This window comes from Aquarana catesbeiana, linkage group LG06 (assembly GCF_042186555.1).
Source record: "Aquarana catesbeiana isolate 2022-GZ linkage group LG06, ASM4218655v1, whole genome shotgun sequence".
Taxonomy (NCBI): domain Eukaryota; kingdom Metazoa; phylum Chordata; class Amphibia; order Anura; family Ranidae; genus Aquarana; species Aquarana catesbeiana.
The window spans coordinates 410,537,781-410,558,382 of NC_133329.1; the positions used below are offsets into that span (position 1 = coordinate 410,537,781).

Here is a 20,602-nt window from a genome sequence, read left to right on the forward strand (position 1 = left end):
GCTGCTTGAACCAATGGCTGACGGTGTTGTGCAAACTCACAATTCTTCATCCTCTGAGCCCCGCACTCCTATATACGAGATACATTGTTTCATAGTCTTAAAATAAACACTTCCTCTTTATTTATCCTTGGCTGTTACATTGTTTCATTCTGAAATACCAACACTAGCATATTATAGTCTTTTCGGTTATTTAAACCATTGTTTCTCAACTCCAGTCCTCAAGGCGCACCAACAGGTCTTGTTTTCAGGATTTCCCTCAGATGAAATGGCTGTGGTAATTACTAAAGCAGTGATACTGATTAAATCACCTGTGCATAATAATGGTAAGACTGAAAACATGACCTGTTGGGGCACCTTGAGGACTGGAGTTGAGAAACACTGATTTAAACAACATCATTACTGTAATATTATTAATTACTATTATTATTAATAAATACTATTATTACATTTTTTTGTAACATATAAACAACTTCTGTATTTTACCCTCATTCTCTAATTATAATATTTCATTTATGACAACTATTCATTTTATTTACCCTAAATTTATACCCATTGCAATCCATATGGGTCATCAGTATATTAATATTTTAAGGATTGCATTCCTGGTGACCAATTTTATCATTTATATATTATTTTTTGTATATGTTTTCTAAATTATATTTATAAAATATTTTATATATAATTCTTATTATTGGTATTACTGAGTATATTTAATTCTTGCTGTTATTTCTCTTCTATTCATACTGACAAAAGGAAGGTCATACAACAATGCCTGGGTCAGTGGGGGGGGGGGGGGGGCGGGTAACTAAAACTTTCAGGGCTCCAGTGCAAGAAACCATGAAGGGCCCCCCTGACCCCCCGCCGGGGCCCTTATCTCTAAACATGGTGGCGGAACGCCAGGGCCTGGTCACAAGTGCAACCTTTATGACCCTGGTAATTCCGCCACTGATGTCAGTAGTTTTATTTTTATTTTTTACAATATTTTTTTTATCAAATGACACATTTACCGGCCCCTTCCCCACTCTCCATCCTGACAGATCTCCCTCAGCACCTGGCAGAGCTGTGGGGGATGAGGGATGGGGGGGGCAGAAGAGAGCATAGGGGGGGCAGGAGAGAGCATAGGGGGACAGGAGAGAGCATAGGGGGACAGGAGAGAGCATAGGGGGGCAGGAGAGAGAGCACACAGGGGGCATCAGAAAGCAGCTGGATAGGAGGAGTGGCGGGGACCTAGGTGTGGTGGGTGGGCATTAAAGCACACCCCTTTTGACCCTTTGGGGTTAATATAAGGTTCAAGCAGACAGACCCTTCCAAGGAATTTCTAGGCAATTCTTACCCGCTTCTGGGTGCATTGTACAATGAGGAACGTTTCAATGTTGTGCTTCTTCAGATACGCATTTCGCTCCCCTCCGGTCCCAGGCTCCACCTCGTAATCCCCGTTCAGGTAGTTCAGAGTCGCCTTCGTGATGTGGATACGTCTGAGGAATGAAATCCAACATGTCACCTTATTCTGGAAGGTTGGTGGGTGGAGAAATAAAGTCAATTCTGCTGAAAATTCTAACAAAGTAGCAGAGTGGAGAATATCTATTCACGTTGTGACAAGTCCTCTTTATGCACCTATAAACGTTATAACTGTTAGTTTACTTCATGTGATATATACATCGTGTGCCACCCACCTGCTCATTGAGATGACAGAGATGACACCATCTTGTAAATCTTGGTGCTGGTGCAGTTCTTGGCTGTGTTCACAAATGTCTGACACAGATCAGCCCCCTGCTGCAGCCTCTCACATTGTGACTTGCTACAGAGTTACAATGTACAGTTTGATCACTGGGGGAGGGGAGACTGAGGAGATAAGGAAATGACTCCTCCTCCTTCTACAAAGTTACAATGTACAGTCTGATCACTGGGGGAGGGGAGACTGAAGAAATGCTTCCTCCTCCTTCTACAAAGTTACAATGTACAGTCTGATCACTGGGGGAGGGGAGACTGAGGAAATGCCTCCTCCTCCTTCTACAAAGTTACAATGTACAGTCTGATCACTGGGGGAGGGGAGACTGAAGAAATGCTTCCTCCTCCTTCTACAAAGTTACAATTGTCTTGAGTATTAGTGCCAGGAAGCTAGCTGTTAGGTAATTTGGACAGGGTAAAATCCCCAAATCCTCACTAAATTTAATAGGTACGATGCCCGGCGGGTGTGGAGAGGCGACTCTTTGTACATCTTGCCGCATGTATGCGTTCCTTGATCATCAGATCGAGGGCGAATACTGCTGTGCAAAATGTAAGCACATTGTTTCCCTGGAAGCCCAGGTTCTGAATCTGGGGAAGCAACTGTCAGCACTGAGAAGTCCCTCCATACTAAAGGAGAGCCAGGAACGTACACGGCAGGTGCCGGCAGGGGCCAGCACAGAGGCGGGTGGAGACAAAGAGGTGCTGGCACTAGCAAAGAGTAGATGGGTGACAGTCAGGAGGGGTAGAGGGGGAAATGCCAGGGAGGCCGATCCAGGACTGGAGCATCCCAATAAGTACGTTACTTTGAGTGACATTGGTGAAACCAGTCAGGGACCAGCACTGCTGGAGATGAGGGACTCTCCTAGCTGCCGGGGGAAGAACTCCTCCAGTGAGAGTGGGGGGGCAGCAAAGGGAAAGGAAAGACAGATTCTGGTGGTAGGGGACTCAATTCTTAGAAGGACAGAGAGGGCAATCTGTAACCAAGACCTGAAGTGCCGAACAGTATGTTGTCTACCGGGCGCTCGGGTTCGGCACATCACGGATCTTGTGGACAGATTACTGGGAGGGGCTGGGGAAGACCCGGCTGTCATGGTGCATGTTGGCACCAATGACAAAGTCAGAGGCAGATGGAGTGTCCTAAAGAACGATTTTAGGGACTTAGGAGCTAAATTGAGGAAAAGGACCTCCAAGGTAGTATTCTCAGGAATACTACCGGTACATCGAGCCACACCAGAAAGGAAGAGGGAGATTAGGGAAGTAAACAAGTGGCTGAAGAGCTGGTGTAGTAAGGAGGGGTTTGGGTTCCTGGAGGACTGGGCCGACTTCTCAGTTGGTAACCGGTACTATAGAAGGGACGGACTGCACCTAAATGAGGAGGGTGCAGATCTGCTGGGAAGGAAGATGGCCAAAAATTTAGAGGGGTTTTTAAACTAGGCGATGGGGGGGAGGGTCCAGAGGCAGAGATAGCCAGCGCGGAAGATATTCCAGAGGGTAGTATTGGGGGCATTAGTGGTAGGTTAACCAAAGCACAAAAACACAAGGTGAGTATAGTAGCAAGTTCTAGTTGCAATCTCGAAACACCCAATACGAGGACAATATGCGACCGGTCTAAACTATGTGGCATGTTCACCAATGCCAGGAGCATGGCGGACAAGATGGGTGAACTAGAGATACTGTTGTACGAGGAGGATTTGGATTTTGTGGGAATTTCAGAGACCTGGTTCAACAGCTCTCATGATTGGCTGGCAAACATTCAAGGGTATACCCTATACCGCAAGGATAGAGAGGGTAAAAAAGGGGGAGGGGTATGCCTATATATCAAGAATAATGTACAAGTGAATGTGAGAGATGACATCACTGAGGGAGCTAGAGAGGAGGTGGAATCCTTATGGGTAGAGCTCCAAAGGGATAAAGCTAAGGGGAAAATAATACTGGGAGTATGCTATAGGCCCCCAAACCTGAGGGAGGAAGTGGAGACGGATCTTCTATCACAAATTGGATTAGCAGCAAGAATGGGAAGTGTTATCATAATGGGGGATTTTAATTATCCAGACATAGACTGGGCGGAGGGAACCGCACATTCATTTAAGACTCGCCAGTTCCTTAATGTCTTGCAGGACAATTTTATGGGTCAGATGGTAGACGCACCAACTAGAAATAAAACATTACTGGATCTACTGATTACCAACAATACAGACCTGATCACGGATGTGGAAATGCGGGGCAATTTAGGTAACAGTGATCACAGGTCAATTAGTTTCAGTATAAATCACACAAATAGGAAACATAAAGGGAATACAAAGACACTGAATTTCAAAAGAGCCAACTTCCCTAAACTACAAACCTTGCTAAAAGGCATAAATTGGGATAAAATATTAGAAACAAAGAATACGGAGGAGAGATGGGTTTGCTTTAAGAGCATATTAAATAAGGGCATTAGCCAATGTATCCCATTGGGTAATAAATTTAAAAGAGCGAACAAAAGTCCTGGATGGCTTAACTCCAATGTAAAAATGCATATAAAAGCAAAGGAGAAGGCCTTCAAAAAATACAAGGTTGAGGGATCATCCTCAGCATTCAGACTTTATAAAGAATGCAACAGGATATGTAAAGGTGCAATTAGGACAGCTAAGATAGAACATGAAAGACACATAGCGGAGGAGAGCAAAAAAAATCCCAAGAAATTCTTTAAGTATGTAAACAGTAAAAAAGGGAGGACAGACCATATTGGCCCCATAAAGAATGAGGAAGGACATCTGGTTACAAAGGATGGGGAGATGGCGAAGGTATTGAATTTATTCTTCTCCTCAGTCTTCACGAGTGAATCGGGGGGCTTCAGTAACCAAAACTGCAGTGTTTATCCTCATGACACAACACAGGAAGCACCTCCATGGTTAACAGAGGACGGAATTAAAATTAGACTTGAGAAACTTAACATTAATAAATCACCGGGACCAGATGGCTTGCATCCGAGGGTACTTAGGGAACTCAGCCAGGTGATTGCCAGACCGTTGTTCCTAATTTTTACAGATAGTCTACTGACTGGAATGGTACCAGCTGATTGGAGAAAAGCCAATGTAGCACCTATATTTAAAAAGGGCCCAAAATACATCCCTGGGAATTACAGACCAGTTAGCCTAACATCGATAGTATGTAAACTCTTGGAGGGGATGATAAGGGACTATATACAGGATTTTAGTAATACGAACGATATCATTAGCAGTAATCAGCATGGATTCATGAAGAATCGTTCTTGCCAAACCAATCTATTAACCTTCTATGAGGAGGTGAGTTGCCATCTAGATAAAGGAAGGCCTGTAGACGTGGTGTATCTGGATTTTGCAAAAGCATTTGACACAGTTCCCCATAAACGTTTACTGTACAAAATAAGGTCTGTTGGCATGGACCATAAGGTGAGTACATGGATTGAAAACTGGCTACAAGGGCGAGTTCAGAGGGTGGTGATAAATGGGGAGTACTCAGAATGGTCAGGGGTGGGTAGTGGGGTGCCCCAGGGTTCTGTGCTGGGACCAATCCTATTTAATTTGTTCATAAACGATCTGGAGGATGGGATAAACAGTTCAATCTCTGTATTTGCAGACGATACTAAGCTAAGCAGGGCAATAACTTCTCCGCAGGACGTGGAAACCTTGCAAAAAGACCTGAACAAATTAATGGGGTGGGCGACTACATGGCAAATGAGGTTCAATGTAGAAAAATGTAAAATAATGCATTTGGGTGGCAAAAATATGAATGCAATCTATACACTGGGGGGAGAACCTCTGGGGGAATCTAGGATGGAAAAGGACCTGGGGGTCCTAGTGGATGATAGGCTCAGCAATGGCAGGCAATGCCAAGCTGCTGCTAACAAAGCAAACAGAATATTGGCATGCATTAAAAGGGGGATCAACTCCAGAGATAAAACGATAATTCTCCCGCTCTACAAGACTCTGGTCCGGTCGCACATAGAGTATGCTGTCCAGTTCTGGGCACCAGTCCTCAGGAAGGATGTACTGGAAATGGAGCGAGTACAAAGAAGGGCAACAAAGCTAATAAAGGGTCTGGAGGATCTTAGTTATGAGGAAAGGTTGCGAGCTCTGAACTTATTCTCTCTGGAGAAGAGACGCTTGAGAGGGGATATGATTTCAATTTACAAATACCGAACTGGTGACCCCTCAATAGGGATAAAACTTTTTTGCAGAAGAGAGTTTACCAAGACTCGTGGCCACTCATTAAAATTAGAAGAAAAGAGGTTTAATCTTAAACTACGTAGAGGGTTCTTTACTGTAAGAGCGGCAAGGATGTGGAATTCCCTTCCACAGGCGGTGGTCTCAGCGGGGGGGGAGCATTGATAGCTTCAAGAAACTATTAGATAAGCACCTGAATGACCACAACATACAGGGATATACAATGCAATACTGACACATAATCACACACATAGGTTGGACTTGATGGACTTGTGTCTTTTTTCAACCTCACCTACTATGTAACTATGTAACAATGCACAGTCTGATCACTGGGGGAGGGGAGACTAAAGAAATGCTTCCTCCTCCTTCTACAAAGTTGCAATGTACAGTCTGATCACTGGGTGAGGGGAGACCGAGGAAATTACTCCTCCTCCTTCTACAAAGTTACAATGTACAGTCTGATCACTGGGTGAGGGGAGACCGAGGAAATTACTCCTCCTCCTTCTACAAAGTTACAATGTACAGTCTGATCACTGGGGGGGGGGGGAAGGGAGACTGAGGAAATGCTTCCTCCTTCCTGCAGCAGACTGATGACATCATCTCAGCCTAGGCACAGTCACTGACTGTATCTCGGGGACGGCTCTAATGATAAAAGGGGCGGAGCTCTTCTGAACAATGATCCTGTTGCTGTATATTGGGACATGTCCGGGATTTATATAGGAAGTTCCACTTTAATAATTCTCCCACAATTGGTCATAATTTCCATACAATGAAAGATTCATAGACGGGTCAGTGAAATCAAATGAGAAATATTTTATTCCTGGGTAATCAAAATGCAAATTGAAGAATTCTCGATGCTAAAATATTCTCCGCAATTCTTCCTCTGATCTGACCTCGGCGACCCCGAGTGACATCACCGCGCAGAAAGGTGGAGATCGCTCCCAGGGAATATTTTATAGGAAACTCTTATACTAACTAAATATATACTTACTAAATTTCTATATTAGAGATTTATATTCCTCCACAGAGAAATAATACCCCTGACTACTTACCCCATCAGATCATCCCCTGCAGCCATTACCTATGGTATCCCCTCCCCCCTCTGGTTAGATTGTAAGCTCCATGGGCAAGGCCCTCCTATTCTTTCTGTATTGCAATCGTACCGTCTCCCTTTATATTGGCGCTATATAAATCCTGAATAATAATAATAACTTACCCCGCTTTGCCTCCAGCCTCCATGTGATTGGCCAGAGTGACGTCATTGGACCAGACATCGAACTGCCACTTGCGCAGCCCCAGGACGCCGCAGTGAACGCGGCCGCTGTGAATCCCCACACGCATATTGACATTCACCCCTGTCACTTCCCTCACCAGCCTGCAGGGGGAGACACAATACACACAGATGGATACAAAGTATAAAAAGTCTATCAAGAAACAGGAAAAGCCTAAAGATTCAGTAATAGGCGAGTTAGATCATAGCAGAGTTATATTGTTACTATTATAAGTAGAATTAAAGGCAAAACTTTTTTTTAAAACTTTCTATCGAGTTTTAGAGGGATTAGAACAGGTGAGTTTTTATAGCTGTCTGTTTCCCAGACAAGGAGATTCACGCTCCCTGTATGTTCCAGAGACAGAACGAGAAGCTTCAGGGCCCTCGGGGCAAGAAACCATGAAGGGCCCCCCTGACCCCTGGTTTGGGTCCTTCCGTTGGAGCCCGGTGGCAGAACCCCAAGTCCCGGTCACCAGTGAGACCTTTGTGACCCTGGAAGTTCCTCCACTGGTGTCGGTAGTTATTTATTTATTTATTTTTTAGGAGCCCCGTTGGGGGGGGGGGGTGAAATATAAAGGGGTCTAAACAGACCTCTGATGTTCCACCTTTAAGACGGAGAAAGGAGATTGAGGACACGGCCCTTAATCTCCATCTCTGCGGCCTCTGTAGTTCTATACAGAGGCTTCCCCTCCATTCACAAACTGAAGCATAGGAAACGCAGTTTCCTATGCTTCAGTTTATGAATGGACACAGGAGCGATCGGTACCAATCACTGACCTCCATCCTGACAGCATCTCCTGCAGCAGAGGGGAAAGGGGAGCCTGGCAGAGCTGTGGGGGATGAGGAAGGGGGCCAAGAGATGGCACACATGGCCAGGAGAGACACAGAGTCCAGGGGGGAGGGGGGCAGCAGAAGAAACCCGGATAAGAGGGGCGGCGGGGGTAGCGGCATAGAGAGGCACTGACCCCTCCATGTTTCTCCTGCAGCTGTTGACTGCCTGCTTCTCCTCCTCTCCATCCTGACAGCATCTCCTGCAGCTGCCCGAGGGAGAGGGGAATGGGAAACTGTGCGCTCCTCTCCCTCCTGCAGACAGTCAGCGGCTGCAGGAGGAACATGGAGGGATCAGTGCCTCTATATGCCGCTACCCCCGCCGCCCCTCTTATCCAGGTTTCTTCTGCTGCCCCCCTGCCCCTGTGTCTCTCCTGGCCCTGTTTGCTCCCATGCCCACCCCCCATCCCCTGCAGCTCTGCTGGCTTCCCCTCTCCCCTCTTCCGCTGGCTGCTGCAGGAGATGCTGTCAGGATGGAGAGGAGGAGAAGCAGGCAGTCAGCAGCTGCAGGAGGAACATGGAGAGGTCGGTTCCTCTATATGCTGCTGCCCCCCACCGTCCCTCTTATCCAGGTTTCTTCTGCTGCCCCTGTGTCTCTCCTGGCCCCGTGTACCCTCATGCCCCTCCCCCCTTCCCCGTCCCATGCAGCTCTGCCGGGTTCCCCCCTCCCCTCTCCCACCGGCTGCTGCAGGAGATGCTGTGAGGATGGAGAGGAGAAGCAGGCAGTCAGCAGCTGCAGGAGGAACATGGAGATTTCGGTTCCTCTATACGCTGCTGCCCCCCGCCGGCCCTCTTATCCAGGTGTACGGGGGGGGGGGGGGGGCGCGAGCCCCCTAAAGGATGGGACCGGGTCGCAATTGCGACCCCTGTACTTACACCCCTGGTTTTTGTGAAAGTGAAAGTAAAATAAAATACCAAATTTTTGGTTTGTCTCCAGAAAAGTAATAGAGGGGAAATCTTCCAATGGGTAAGGGATTTTCTCCCACTTCCTGTTCTGTCTATGGGACAGGAAGTGAAGGGAAATCTCCCTAAATGAGACACAGATGGCAAAAAAAACCTGACAGGGGTTATAACCCCCCCTTACTCAAAAATGAAAAAAAAAAAAGTTTTGGCTAAAGTTTTACTTTAACCAGTTTAGCGCTCACCCTCCCCGCTACTCCCCCTCCCCCCATGTAGCAGAGCAAATTTTATATTTCTGCTCCAAGCATGTTTATTCAGCAATAACTTTGTCATCACTTAAAAAGATCTTCTGTAAGTTTTCCATCTTTCTATCTATTAAATCTTCTGCCCTTGTTGTTGTTTTAACTTTTTTTTTTTCCTGCCAGTAAATCCCTTATACAGCCCACTTCCTGTTTCTTGTCTGGTCATTAGCCTAGGCTTATGACATCATGTACAGCTCTCTCTCTATCACTCTCGTGAGAGTATTCCAGGAAGGGAGTGGGGAGAGTCATAAGAGGGCCAATGAGAGCTGCAGAGCTGGAGGTGTGCCTCTGTGTGTGTCTGTGTAAATCCAGGAAGTGAACAGGCAGCAGCTTCAGCTGCCCACAGTTAAAATGGCTGCAGCCAGACTCGGTGGAGGGAGATTTCTGCAGCATATTTGGCAAGTACAGAATCACAGTATATATAAAATAATATGCAAAGCGGTTGAAGGGAAGCTTCAGAATGGCAAAGACGTTTTTATTACAAATTATGAGAGCAGACTGCAGTTCCTCTATAAAGTTGAAGTTTAGTGATTTTTTTTTTTTTTTTTACATAAATGATGGGTGATGGCGGCTGCTCTGTTCTTTGAAATCCTTCATCCTGCTGTTTCAGCCAACGAGCCCTGGACAGCTAAGTCTCAGGCGCTGGATCTAGAGGGGGCTCAGGTAAGTATTAGAGTATTGGGGGGGCTGCTGCACACAGGAGTCTTTTTATCTTAATGCATAGAATGCACCTTCTGCCTTTACAGCCTCGCAAAGGACGAAATGCATCGGAGGTCTACTAGAACCTGACCAGCCGATCCGTTCTGTTTTGCACCAGTCTATTCACATAATAATCCAACTGATAAAGGTTTGGGGGGGAGGGGGGGCATTCAAGCTGCACTATTTTCATCGAATGGAAGAGGCTGACCTTTCATTCATCTGCCCGTCCTCCATTCATAAAACTGGGTCCAGCTTGCAAATTTTCAAATATTCAAATTTAGGAATAGTCGGAAAAATTTGTTAAACGGGTTTTCGTTAATTTGGATATTTCCGAATTACCGAATTGGTCGAAATTCGTTAAAAAACTAATTTGGAACTAAACGAATAGCACATGTCTAAGAGGAACTATTTTTATGGGAGAGTCCTTACTAGAGGTTTTATTTCACACCCCTGTACTGTCTACAATGTAGCGGAAAAAGTAGAGTAAGAAACTAGAAAACTTTTGCCTGAATGTTTTCTTAGATTTTATTAAGCCCCTTATAGGATGTTGGACTCTCTCCCTATGAGATTTGGTTTGGGAGTGTAATAATGTTTTCAGATTTACATTCTTTCGAGTCCTGATTAGAATTAGCCTGCCTATGTTACGCCCCTTGTTACCATAAATGTACAATTGTAATATTAATGTGATACCTACGTAATCATGTGCATAAAAACCTTCAATTGCATCATAATAAAGCAGAACAGTAATTTGGAAAGATGCTGAGTGTATCTTTTGTGTCTGTTCCCTACTGCAGTAGTTATTATTAATTTGGAACCACTAATCAATATGAGGATAGGAGTTGCCCATCTATAAAATTCCATGTCAGTTTTTCATTGTGAAAGCCGATGGTACCAGCTTCTATGAATGGAGGAGGGGGGGGGGGAGGGCAGAGAGGGCGGGTATAGTTGCAGCTTCTAGTGCAACCAAAACATATAAAAAAAAAAAAAATCAGACGTCACCTTTATTTATTGATTTATTTTAAATGCAATACAATACCATACTTTTGCGGCAACGTGGGCAATTCGTTTAGTTTCAAATTTGTTTTTTTTTTTAACAAATTTTGACAAATTCATTAATTAGAAAATATCCAAATTAACGAAAACCTGTTTAACAATTTTTTCTGAATATTCGTAAATTTGAATATTCGAAAATTTGTAAATTCTGAAATTCGAAAATTCGAAAACCGGAAAATTAAAAAATCTGAAATAACTAACTAATAATAACTTAACTATTACTAACTATTAAAATTATAGGTATTGGAATTTCCTTTCAAATGTGGCTGTTAGTGAACGTAATGAATTTATCCAAAGTTAGGAATTATCGGAAATAACCAATGACGTATCTTAACGAATGGAATGGAACTAATTAATAATAATAATAAATAACAATAATAGTAATACAAACTTTTATTATTATTTATTATTAATTCTTTTGATTCCATTTGTTTAGATGCGGCATTCATTATTTCGGATAATTCGTAACTTCGGATAAATTTGTATTCATTACATTCACTAACAGCCAAATCTGAAAGGAAGTTCCAATACCTATAATTTAATAGTTAGTTATTATTAGTTACTTAGATATTATTTTGAATTTTCGGATTTTCGTTCTTTTGAATTTTCGAACTTCGGAATTTTTTGAATTTACAAATTTTTGAATTTACAAATTTTCGAATTTCCGGATTTTTGAATTTATGAATTTAGATCATAATGAATGACACAAAAAACGAAAAAACAAAAAAAAAACGTTTAAATGGACCAACTCAACCTCAGGTGTGTTCCTCCTGCACACAGGACAGTGATCACTAATCCTCATGTTGTGTACGGGCCAATCACTGAGCCCGGAACTTACGATATCGCCTCAATCATGTCCATCCCCATCTCTACGCAGCAGTGGGCGTGGTCAGCGCGGGCCTCCGGGAGACCGGACACGCAGTAGTAACAGTCCCCCAAGATCTTTATCCGCAGACAGTGGTTCTCCTGCAAGAAAAAAAAAGAAAGGAATCCAGAAACATGTCATGACTGCCGAAATACACAACTATTCACACCGAGCGCGGATCGCCCGCAGGGGCACACATCTTCCGGGGGTCTCTTCTTCCCCAAACAGACCACCGCAGTACAACATGAAGCTGCACACTGCCACTTCCGAAAAAGCTTAAAACCAACTTTATTGTCTCAGCACAAATGAGGACACCACAGACAGCACCTCTCACTGACGCGTTTCGCCCCCTACCCAAGTGACCTGCTCTATATGTATATTTTGATGACAGATATAAAAAAGATAATATATACTGTATGTGTGTGTATATACTTACAGCCGCCAGCTTGTCAAACCGGGCAAACAGCTCATTGAGGGTCATCACCAGTTCCTGGGCCGTGCACTGCGATGCCAAACTCGTAAACCCTTCAATGTCCGCAAAGAGGATACTGCAAAATAACAAGAGGAACACAAAGGAGAATTATACGGGATGAATATTCCTGGACACTCGGCCCCCAAATACCCCCACACAGGGTACGGTCACACTTGTTGGGTTATGTCGGTTGGTAGTCAGGGGCCTGCACACCAGCATGGCCCAGCAAGCTGACCATAGGGGCCACTTCACAACCCTTCATATGTGAGATCTCTCATAAACAAACATTGCAGAAAATCAGTCTATCCGTCTAGACTTTCTTTATTGCAACTAATGTGTTATATCTGTGCCACAAATACAGAAAATACATGTTGATCCTGCCAGAAATCATGAGAGCTGCTCTTTGACTGTCCTACATTATCATTAGTTATCATTACTCCCAGATATCTGAGGGATGGAAGGAGGAGCTCTGCTGATTGTCCTCTTCTCTGTTGACCGTTGTCCTCTTACCCGATAGTCCCCTGTACCCCATCCTGCTGACCCCTATCCACTGCCCTACTGATCTGTGGCTTCTACCCTGATAATCCTGCTGACCCCTATCCTTTGCCCTGCTGACACCTATTATCTGCCTTACTGACCCCTGTGTTCTGCCCTGATAACCCCTGTTCTCCACTGTACTGACCCCTGATCTCTGCCCTACTGACCCCTATCATCTGCCTTACTGACTTCTGTCTTCTGCCCTGATAACCCCTGTTCTCCACCTTGCTGACCCCTGTCCTCTGCCCTGTTGACTACTATCCTCTGCCCTACTGGCCCCTGTACACTGCCCTACTGATCCCTGTCTTCTGCCCTAATAACCCCTGTTGTTCACCCTTCTGACCCCTGTACACTGCCCTGCTAACCCACTGCACACTGCCCTGATATAACCTCCTGTACACTGCCCTAAGAATTGCCTACTGACTCCTTTACACTGCCCTACCGACTTAGTGACTCCTATACACTGCCCTACTGACTCCTATATACTGCCCTACTGACTTATTGAATCCTACACACTGCCTTACTGACTTATTGACTCTTATATACTGTCCTACCAACTTACTGACTCCTATACACTGCTCTACTGACTTACTGACTCCTATATACTGCCCTACTGACTTACTGACTCCTATATACTGCCCTACTGACTTACTGACTCCTATACACTGCCCTACTGACTTACTGACTCCTACACACTGCCCTACCGACTTGCTGACTCCTATACACTGCCCTACTGACTTATTGACTCCTATATACTGTCCTACCAACTTACTGACTCCTATACACTGCCCTACCAATTTACTGACTCCTATACACTGCCCTACTGACTTACTGACTCCTATACACTGCCCTACTGACTTACTGACTCCTATACACTGCCCTACCGACTTACTGACTCCTATACACTGCCCTACTGACTTACTGACTCCTATACACTGTCCTACTGACTTACTGACTCTTATACACTGCCCTACCGACTTACTGACTCCTATACACTGCCCTACTGACTTACTGACTCCTATACAATGCTCTACCGACTTACTCACTCCTATACACTGCCCTACCGACTTACTGACTCCTATACACTGCCCTACTGACTTACTGACTCCTACACACTGCCCTACCGACTTACTGACTCCTATACACTGCCCTACTGACTTATTGACTCCTATATACTGTCCTACCAACTTACTGACTCCTATACACTGCCCTACCAATTTACTGACTCCTATACACTGCCCTACTGACTTACTGACTCCTATACACTGCCCTACTGACTTACTGACTCCTATACACTGCCCTACCGACTTACTGACTCCTATACACTGCCCTACTGACTTACTGACTCCTATACACTGTCCTACTGACTTACTGACTCTTATACACTGCCCTACCGACTTACTGACTCCTATACACTGCCCTACTGACTTACTGACTCCTATACAATGCTCTACCGACTTACTCACTCCTATACACTGCCCTACCGACTTACTGACTCCTATACACTGCCCTACTGACTTACTGACTCTTATACACTGCCCTACCGACTTACTGACTCCTATATACTGTCCTACCAACTTACTGACTCCTATACACTGCCCTACCAATTTACTGACTCCTATACACTGCCCTACTGACTTACTGACTCCTATACACTGCCCTACTGACTTACTGACTCCTATACACTGCCCTACCGACTTACTGACTCCTATACACTGCCCTACCGACTTACTGACTCCTATACACTGCCCTACTGACTTACTGACTCTTATACACTGCCCTACCGACTTACTGACTCCTATACACTGCCCTACTGACTTACTGACTCCTATACAATGCTCTACCGACTTACTGACTCCTATACACTGCCCTACCGACTTACTGACTCCTATACACTGCCCTACTGACTTACTGACTCTTATACACTGCCCTACCGACTTACTGACTCCTATACACAGCCCTACTGACTTACTGACTCCTATACACTGCCCTACCGACTTACTGACTCCTATACACTGCCCTACCGACTTACTGACTCCTATACACTGCCCTACCGACTTACTGACTCCTATACACTGCCCTACCGACTTACTGACTCCTATACACTGCCCTACTGACTTACTGACTCATATACACTGCCCTACCGACTTACTGACTCCTATACACTGCCCTACTGACTTACTGACTCCTATACACTGCTCTACCGACTTACTGACTCCTATACACAGCCCTACCGACTTACTGACTCCTATACACTGCTCTACTGACTTACTGACTCCTATACACTGCCCTACCGACTTACTGACTCCTATACACTGCCCTACCGACTTACTGACTCCTATACACTGCCCTACCGACTTACTGACTCCTATACACTGCCCTACTGACTTACTGACTCATATACACTGCCCTACCGACTTACTGACTCCTATACACTGCCCTACTGACTTACTGACTCCTATACACTGCTCTACCGACTTACTGACTCCTATACACAGCCCTACCGACTTACTGACTCCTATACACTGCTCTACTGACTTACTGACTCCTATACACTGCCCTACCAACTTACTGACTCCTATACACTGCCCTACTGACCTCAATGCCTCTGCCCCCCTGACATTTTTTTACAGCCCCCCCACATCAGACAGGCTAGATCCAGCCCTGGCTATGGACCATGGAAGATCCCCCCCCCCCCAAGGTCATGAGGAAAAGGAGCTCCTGACCCTGCTTTGCATTGTTGATCCTCATTTTGCACCTCCTTAGTAAAGGGCAGATTACAGTCATTCCCATCATTCGGACGATTTCCCGTCCTGTTGGAGTCCCTCCCACCATAACCGGCATGGTTATATTTTCTCCGTTAGCAAATCAGCCCCCAAATTGTGTAGAAGATTAAACAAGCAGTTTTTCAAGTGAAGCAAACATGTGCCTGAGGAGGCAACTGCCAGGAGCCAGTACAGGTCAGAGGTCACCGGTGGAGCCATTGGGGGGGGGGGGGGGTGGAAAATAAATGCAGCCATACAATGAGGGTGAAGTGCATGGAGCATTTCCACAGACGTGCAGATTGATTATCGCAGAATAAACAGTGTGTGTCCGGCTGACTCCATATAGAGGAGCCCAGGGTGACGCTTCTCATAGAAACGTTACAGAGAAACCTGGAATGTCCCAGAAGATAAGAAGAGAATTGTCACTATTAGTGGCCATCATTATGTGACATTTCATGGAAACCTGGAGCCGGCGCGGTGCCCAATCCCGTCATAACGTCTCTCGTTTCTGGAATTTCCCCGAATTGTACCGGTTCTTCTTCTCGGAAGAAATTACAAGGGCTGAGCAACCAATGATATGACATGATATATGATATTTGTGATAAATAATATAATATGCTGTATACAGTATTTTACAAAAGTAAGTACACCCCTCACATTTTTGTAAATCTTTTCTTTCTCTATCTTTTCATGTGACAACACTGAAGAAATGACACTTGTCTACAATGTAAAGTAGTGAGTGTACAGCTTGTATAACAGTGTAAATTTGCTGTCCCCTCAAAATAACTCAACACACAGCCATTAATGTCTAAACCGCTGGCAACAAAAGTGAGTACACCCCTAAGTGAAAATGTCCAAATTGGGCCTAAAGTGTCAATATTTTGTGTGGCCACCATTATTTTCCAGCACTGCCTTAACCCTCTTGGGCATGGAGGTCACCAGAGCTTCACAGGTTGTCACTGGAGTCCTCTTCCCCTCCTCCATGATGACATCACAGAGCTGGAGGATGTTAGAGACCTTGTGCTCCTCCACCTTCCGTTTGAGGATGTCCCACAGATGATCAATAGGGTTTAGGTCTGGAGACATGCTTGGCCAGTCCATCACCTTTACCCTCAACTTCTTTATCAAGGCAGTGGTGGTCTTGGAGGTGTGTTTGGGGTGGTTATCATGTTGGAATACTGCCCTGCGGCCCAGTCTCTGAAGGGAGGGGATCATGCTCTGCTTCAGTATGTCACAGTACATGTTGGCATTTATGGTTCCCTCAATGATCTGTAGCCCCCCAGTGCCGGCAGCTCTCATGCAGCCCCAGACCATGACACTCCCACCACCATGCTTGACTGTAGACAAGACACACTTGTCTTTCTATTCCTCACCTAGTTGCCTCCACACACGCTTGTCACCATCTGAACCAAATAAGTTTATCTTGGTCTCATCAGACCACAGGACATGGTTCTAGTAATCCATGTCCTTAGTCTGCTTGTCTTCAGCAAACTGTTTGCGGTCTTTCTTGTGCATCGTCTTTAGAAGAGGCTTCCTTCTGGGATGACAGCCATGCAGACCAATTTGATGCAGTGTGCGGCGTATGGTCTGAGCACTGACAGGCTGACCCCCCACCCCTACATCCTCTGCAGCAATGCTGGCAGCACTCATACGTCTATTTCCCAAAGACCATGGCGAGGCCTGTTCTGAGTGGAACCTGTCCTGTTATACCGCTGTATGGTCTTGGCCACCGTGCTGCAGCTCAGTTTTAGGGTCTTGGCAATCTTCTTATAGCCTAGGCCATCTTTATGTAGAGCAACAATTCTTTTTTTCAGATCCTCAGAGAGTTCTTTGCCATGAGGTGCCATGTTGAACTTCCAGTGACCAGTATTGGAGGGGATGATAAGGGACTATATACAAGATTTTAGTAATGAGAACGGTATCATTAGCAGTAATCAGCATGGATTCATGAAGAATTGTTCTTGTCAAACCAATCTACTAACCTTCTATGAGGAGGTGAGTTGCCATCTAGATAAAGGAAGGCCCGTAGACGTGGTGTATCTGGATTTTGCAAAAGCATTTGACACAGTTCCCCATAAATGTTTACTGTACAAAATAAGGTGCGTTGGCATGGACCATAGGGTGAGTACATGGATTGAAAACTGGCTACAAGGGCGTGTTCAGAGGGTGGTGATAAATGGGGAGTACTCGGAATGGTCAGGGGTGGGTAGTGGGGTCCCCCAGGGTTCTGTGATGGGACCAATCCTATTTAATTTGTTCATAAATGACCTGGAGGATGGGATAAACATTTCAATCTCTGTATTTGCGGACGATACTAAGCTAAGCAGGGCAATAACTTCTCCGCAGGATGTGGAAACCTTGCAAGAAGATCTGAACAAATGAATGGGGTGGGCGACTACATGGCAAATGAGGTTCAATGTAGAAAAATGTAAAATAATGCATTTGGGTGGAAAAAATAATCTATAGACTGGGGGGAGAACCTCTGGGGGAATCTAGGATGGAAAAGGACCTGGGGGTCCTAGTAGATGATCGGCTCAGCAATGACATGCAATGCCAAGCTGCTGCTAACAAAGCAAACAGAATATTGGCATTAAAAAGAAAATCAACTCCAGAGATAAAACGATAATTCTCCCGCTCTACAAGACTCTGGTCCGGCCGCACCTGGAGTATGCTGTCCAGTTCTGGGCACCAGTCCTCAGGAAGGATGTACTGGAAATGGAGCGAGTGCAAAGAAGAGCAACAAAGCTAATAAAGGGTCTGGAGGATCTTAGTTATGAGGAAAGGTTGTGAGCTCTGAACTTATTCTCTCTGGAGAAGAGACGCTTGAGAGGGGATATGATTTCAATATACAAATACCGTACTGGTGACCCCACAATAGGGAGGAAACTTTTTCGCAGAAGAGAGTTTAACAAGACACGTGGCCACTCATTAAAATTAGAAGAAAAGAGGTTTAACCTTAAACTATGTAGAGGGTTCTTTACTGTAAGAGCGGCAAGGATGTGGAATTCCCTTCCACAGGCGGTGGTCTCAGCGGGGAGCATCGATAGCTTCAAGAAACTATTAGATAATCACCTGAATGACCGCAACATACAGGGATATACAATGTAATACTGACATATAATCACACACATAGGTTGGACTTGATGGACTTGTGTCTTTTTTCAACCTCACCTACTATGTAACTATGTATGAGAGAGTGAGAGCGATAACACCAAATTTAACGCACCTGCTCCCCATTTACACCTGAGACCTTGTAACACTAATGAGTCACATGATACCGGGGAGTGAAAATGGCTAATTGGGCCCAATTTGGACATTTTCACTTAGGGGTGTACTGACTTTTGTTGCCAGCGGTTTAGACATTAATGGCTGTGTGTTGAGTTCTTTTGAGGGGACAGCAAATTTACAGTGTTATACAAGCTGTACACTCACTACTTTACATTGTAGACAAGTGTCATTTCTTCAGTGTTGTCACATGAAAAGATAGAAGAAAAGATTTACACAAATGTGACTGAGGGGTGTACTTACTTTTGTCAGATAGTGTATATGATATAATACGGAGCACCAGCTTCCCAACTGGCAGAACAGAAACGTCGCCCGGAATGTGGCGGTTCTCGGGGACAACACAGACGGTTTATCTTTATCGATATTTGGAGTGACTCTGATTGTTGTTTAATTTTTAGATTACATTCGGAAGATATTGCAGAGTATTCCTAAATTGGCACGAGCGATTGTTCAATCCCCAGCTCCAGCCTATGGAGGAGAAGAAAGGCGATCAATCGCTAACCGCTTTTGCTACGTTATTAGACTGCGGCGTTGTGTGATTTGCAGGCGATCAATTGGTCAGTCCTGCCACAGAAAATCTCATTTCTTGCGGCTCACAGTAAAAGTGATAAAAAATAAAGCGATCAATCTGATGAGTTTTTCATTGAGTGATTGGCCGTCAAGAAAGAATCAGAAAAGTCCAGTGAAGGGCAACAAAATGAATAAGTATTATTCATTGTCCTTACTGGCAATTGTGCAGAACTGTACAGAGCAGAGGGTGGGGGGTCTCCTGTGATCATATATATCTGTGTGCATATCCTGAGCTTCAGCTACAGAGCTCAGTAAACAACAGGTTTTTTTTTCAGCAGAGCAGCTAAGAGTGGCCTTGTGAACATGTAAATAGTTGCCTAGAGCTCCATCTGCTGGCTATCTTTTTAAAAAAAAAAAAAACAAAAAAAAAAGATCCGTTCCTGCAGCCTCAACCGAGGGCTCCAAGATTCACATGATGTAAAAGGAGCAATGCCCGAAAAAGATGGAATAATGCCAGAATAGTGTGATAACGTATATATTGATAATTAACTAAAAAAAATTTCACTTACAAACGATCTAAAAAAAAGCAGTAAAAGGATAGAACGATGCCGGACGTCAACAAACAAACTCCCGTCCTCCTCAATGGGGCGACATGATGACGTCAGCATGTACCTCCCAGACGCGTTACGTCATAAGGTGACGTTTTTTTAAAATTTTGCATATATAAGTACACATAAACCCTAACGATGAACTTCCCTTATTTGCTCCCTTTTGGTCTGTTAAATGCCCCTATTGGGGAACCAGAGAGGACATGGCAGTTCTTTTGCTTCCTGTTTTACCTTCTTCACTATATAGTACATGAGCTAACTGCAATAGTTGATCACTGGTTACCATTGGTACATTGTAAGACCCCTTTCACACTGGGGCCGCAGCCGCGACAGTGCTAAAGCACCGCTCGTTTTAGCGCTGTTTACACGGCATTTTTTGCCAGCTAGCGGGGAGCTTTTAACCCCATAGAAGGGGTTAAAAACTCCCGTGTTGCGGTGACTCTGAAGCGCTTTTCAGGCGCTTCCAAAGTGCTGCACATTCATTGCAATAGGCAGGATGTTTTGGGATCACTAAATACAGCGCCCCCAAACCGCCCCAAAGATGCTGCTTGCAGGACTTTTCGGAAACACCCGGCAAGTGCACCGCCCCCCAG

At 44.9% G+C, this 20,602-nt stretch overlaps 1 protein-coding gene across 1 annotated transcript in view; it reads right to left on the reverse strand.

Annotated features, from left to right (window-relative positions):
- The window catches only part of ADCY5 (adenylate cyclase 5), a gene marked incomplete in the record, with an annotated part of 247,690 nt that overhangs the window by 69,486 nt on the left and 157,602 nt on the right, over window positions 1-20,602 (reverse strand). The window contains 4 exon segments of the mRNA XM_073634485.1: window positions 1,334-1,475; window positions 7,132-7,290; window positions 11,806-11,933; window positions 12,269-12,380. Coding sequence (XP_073490586.1) covers window positions 1,334-1,475; window positions 7,132-7,290; window positions 11,806-11,933; window positions 12,269-12,380 — 541 coding nt within the window.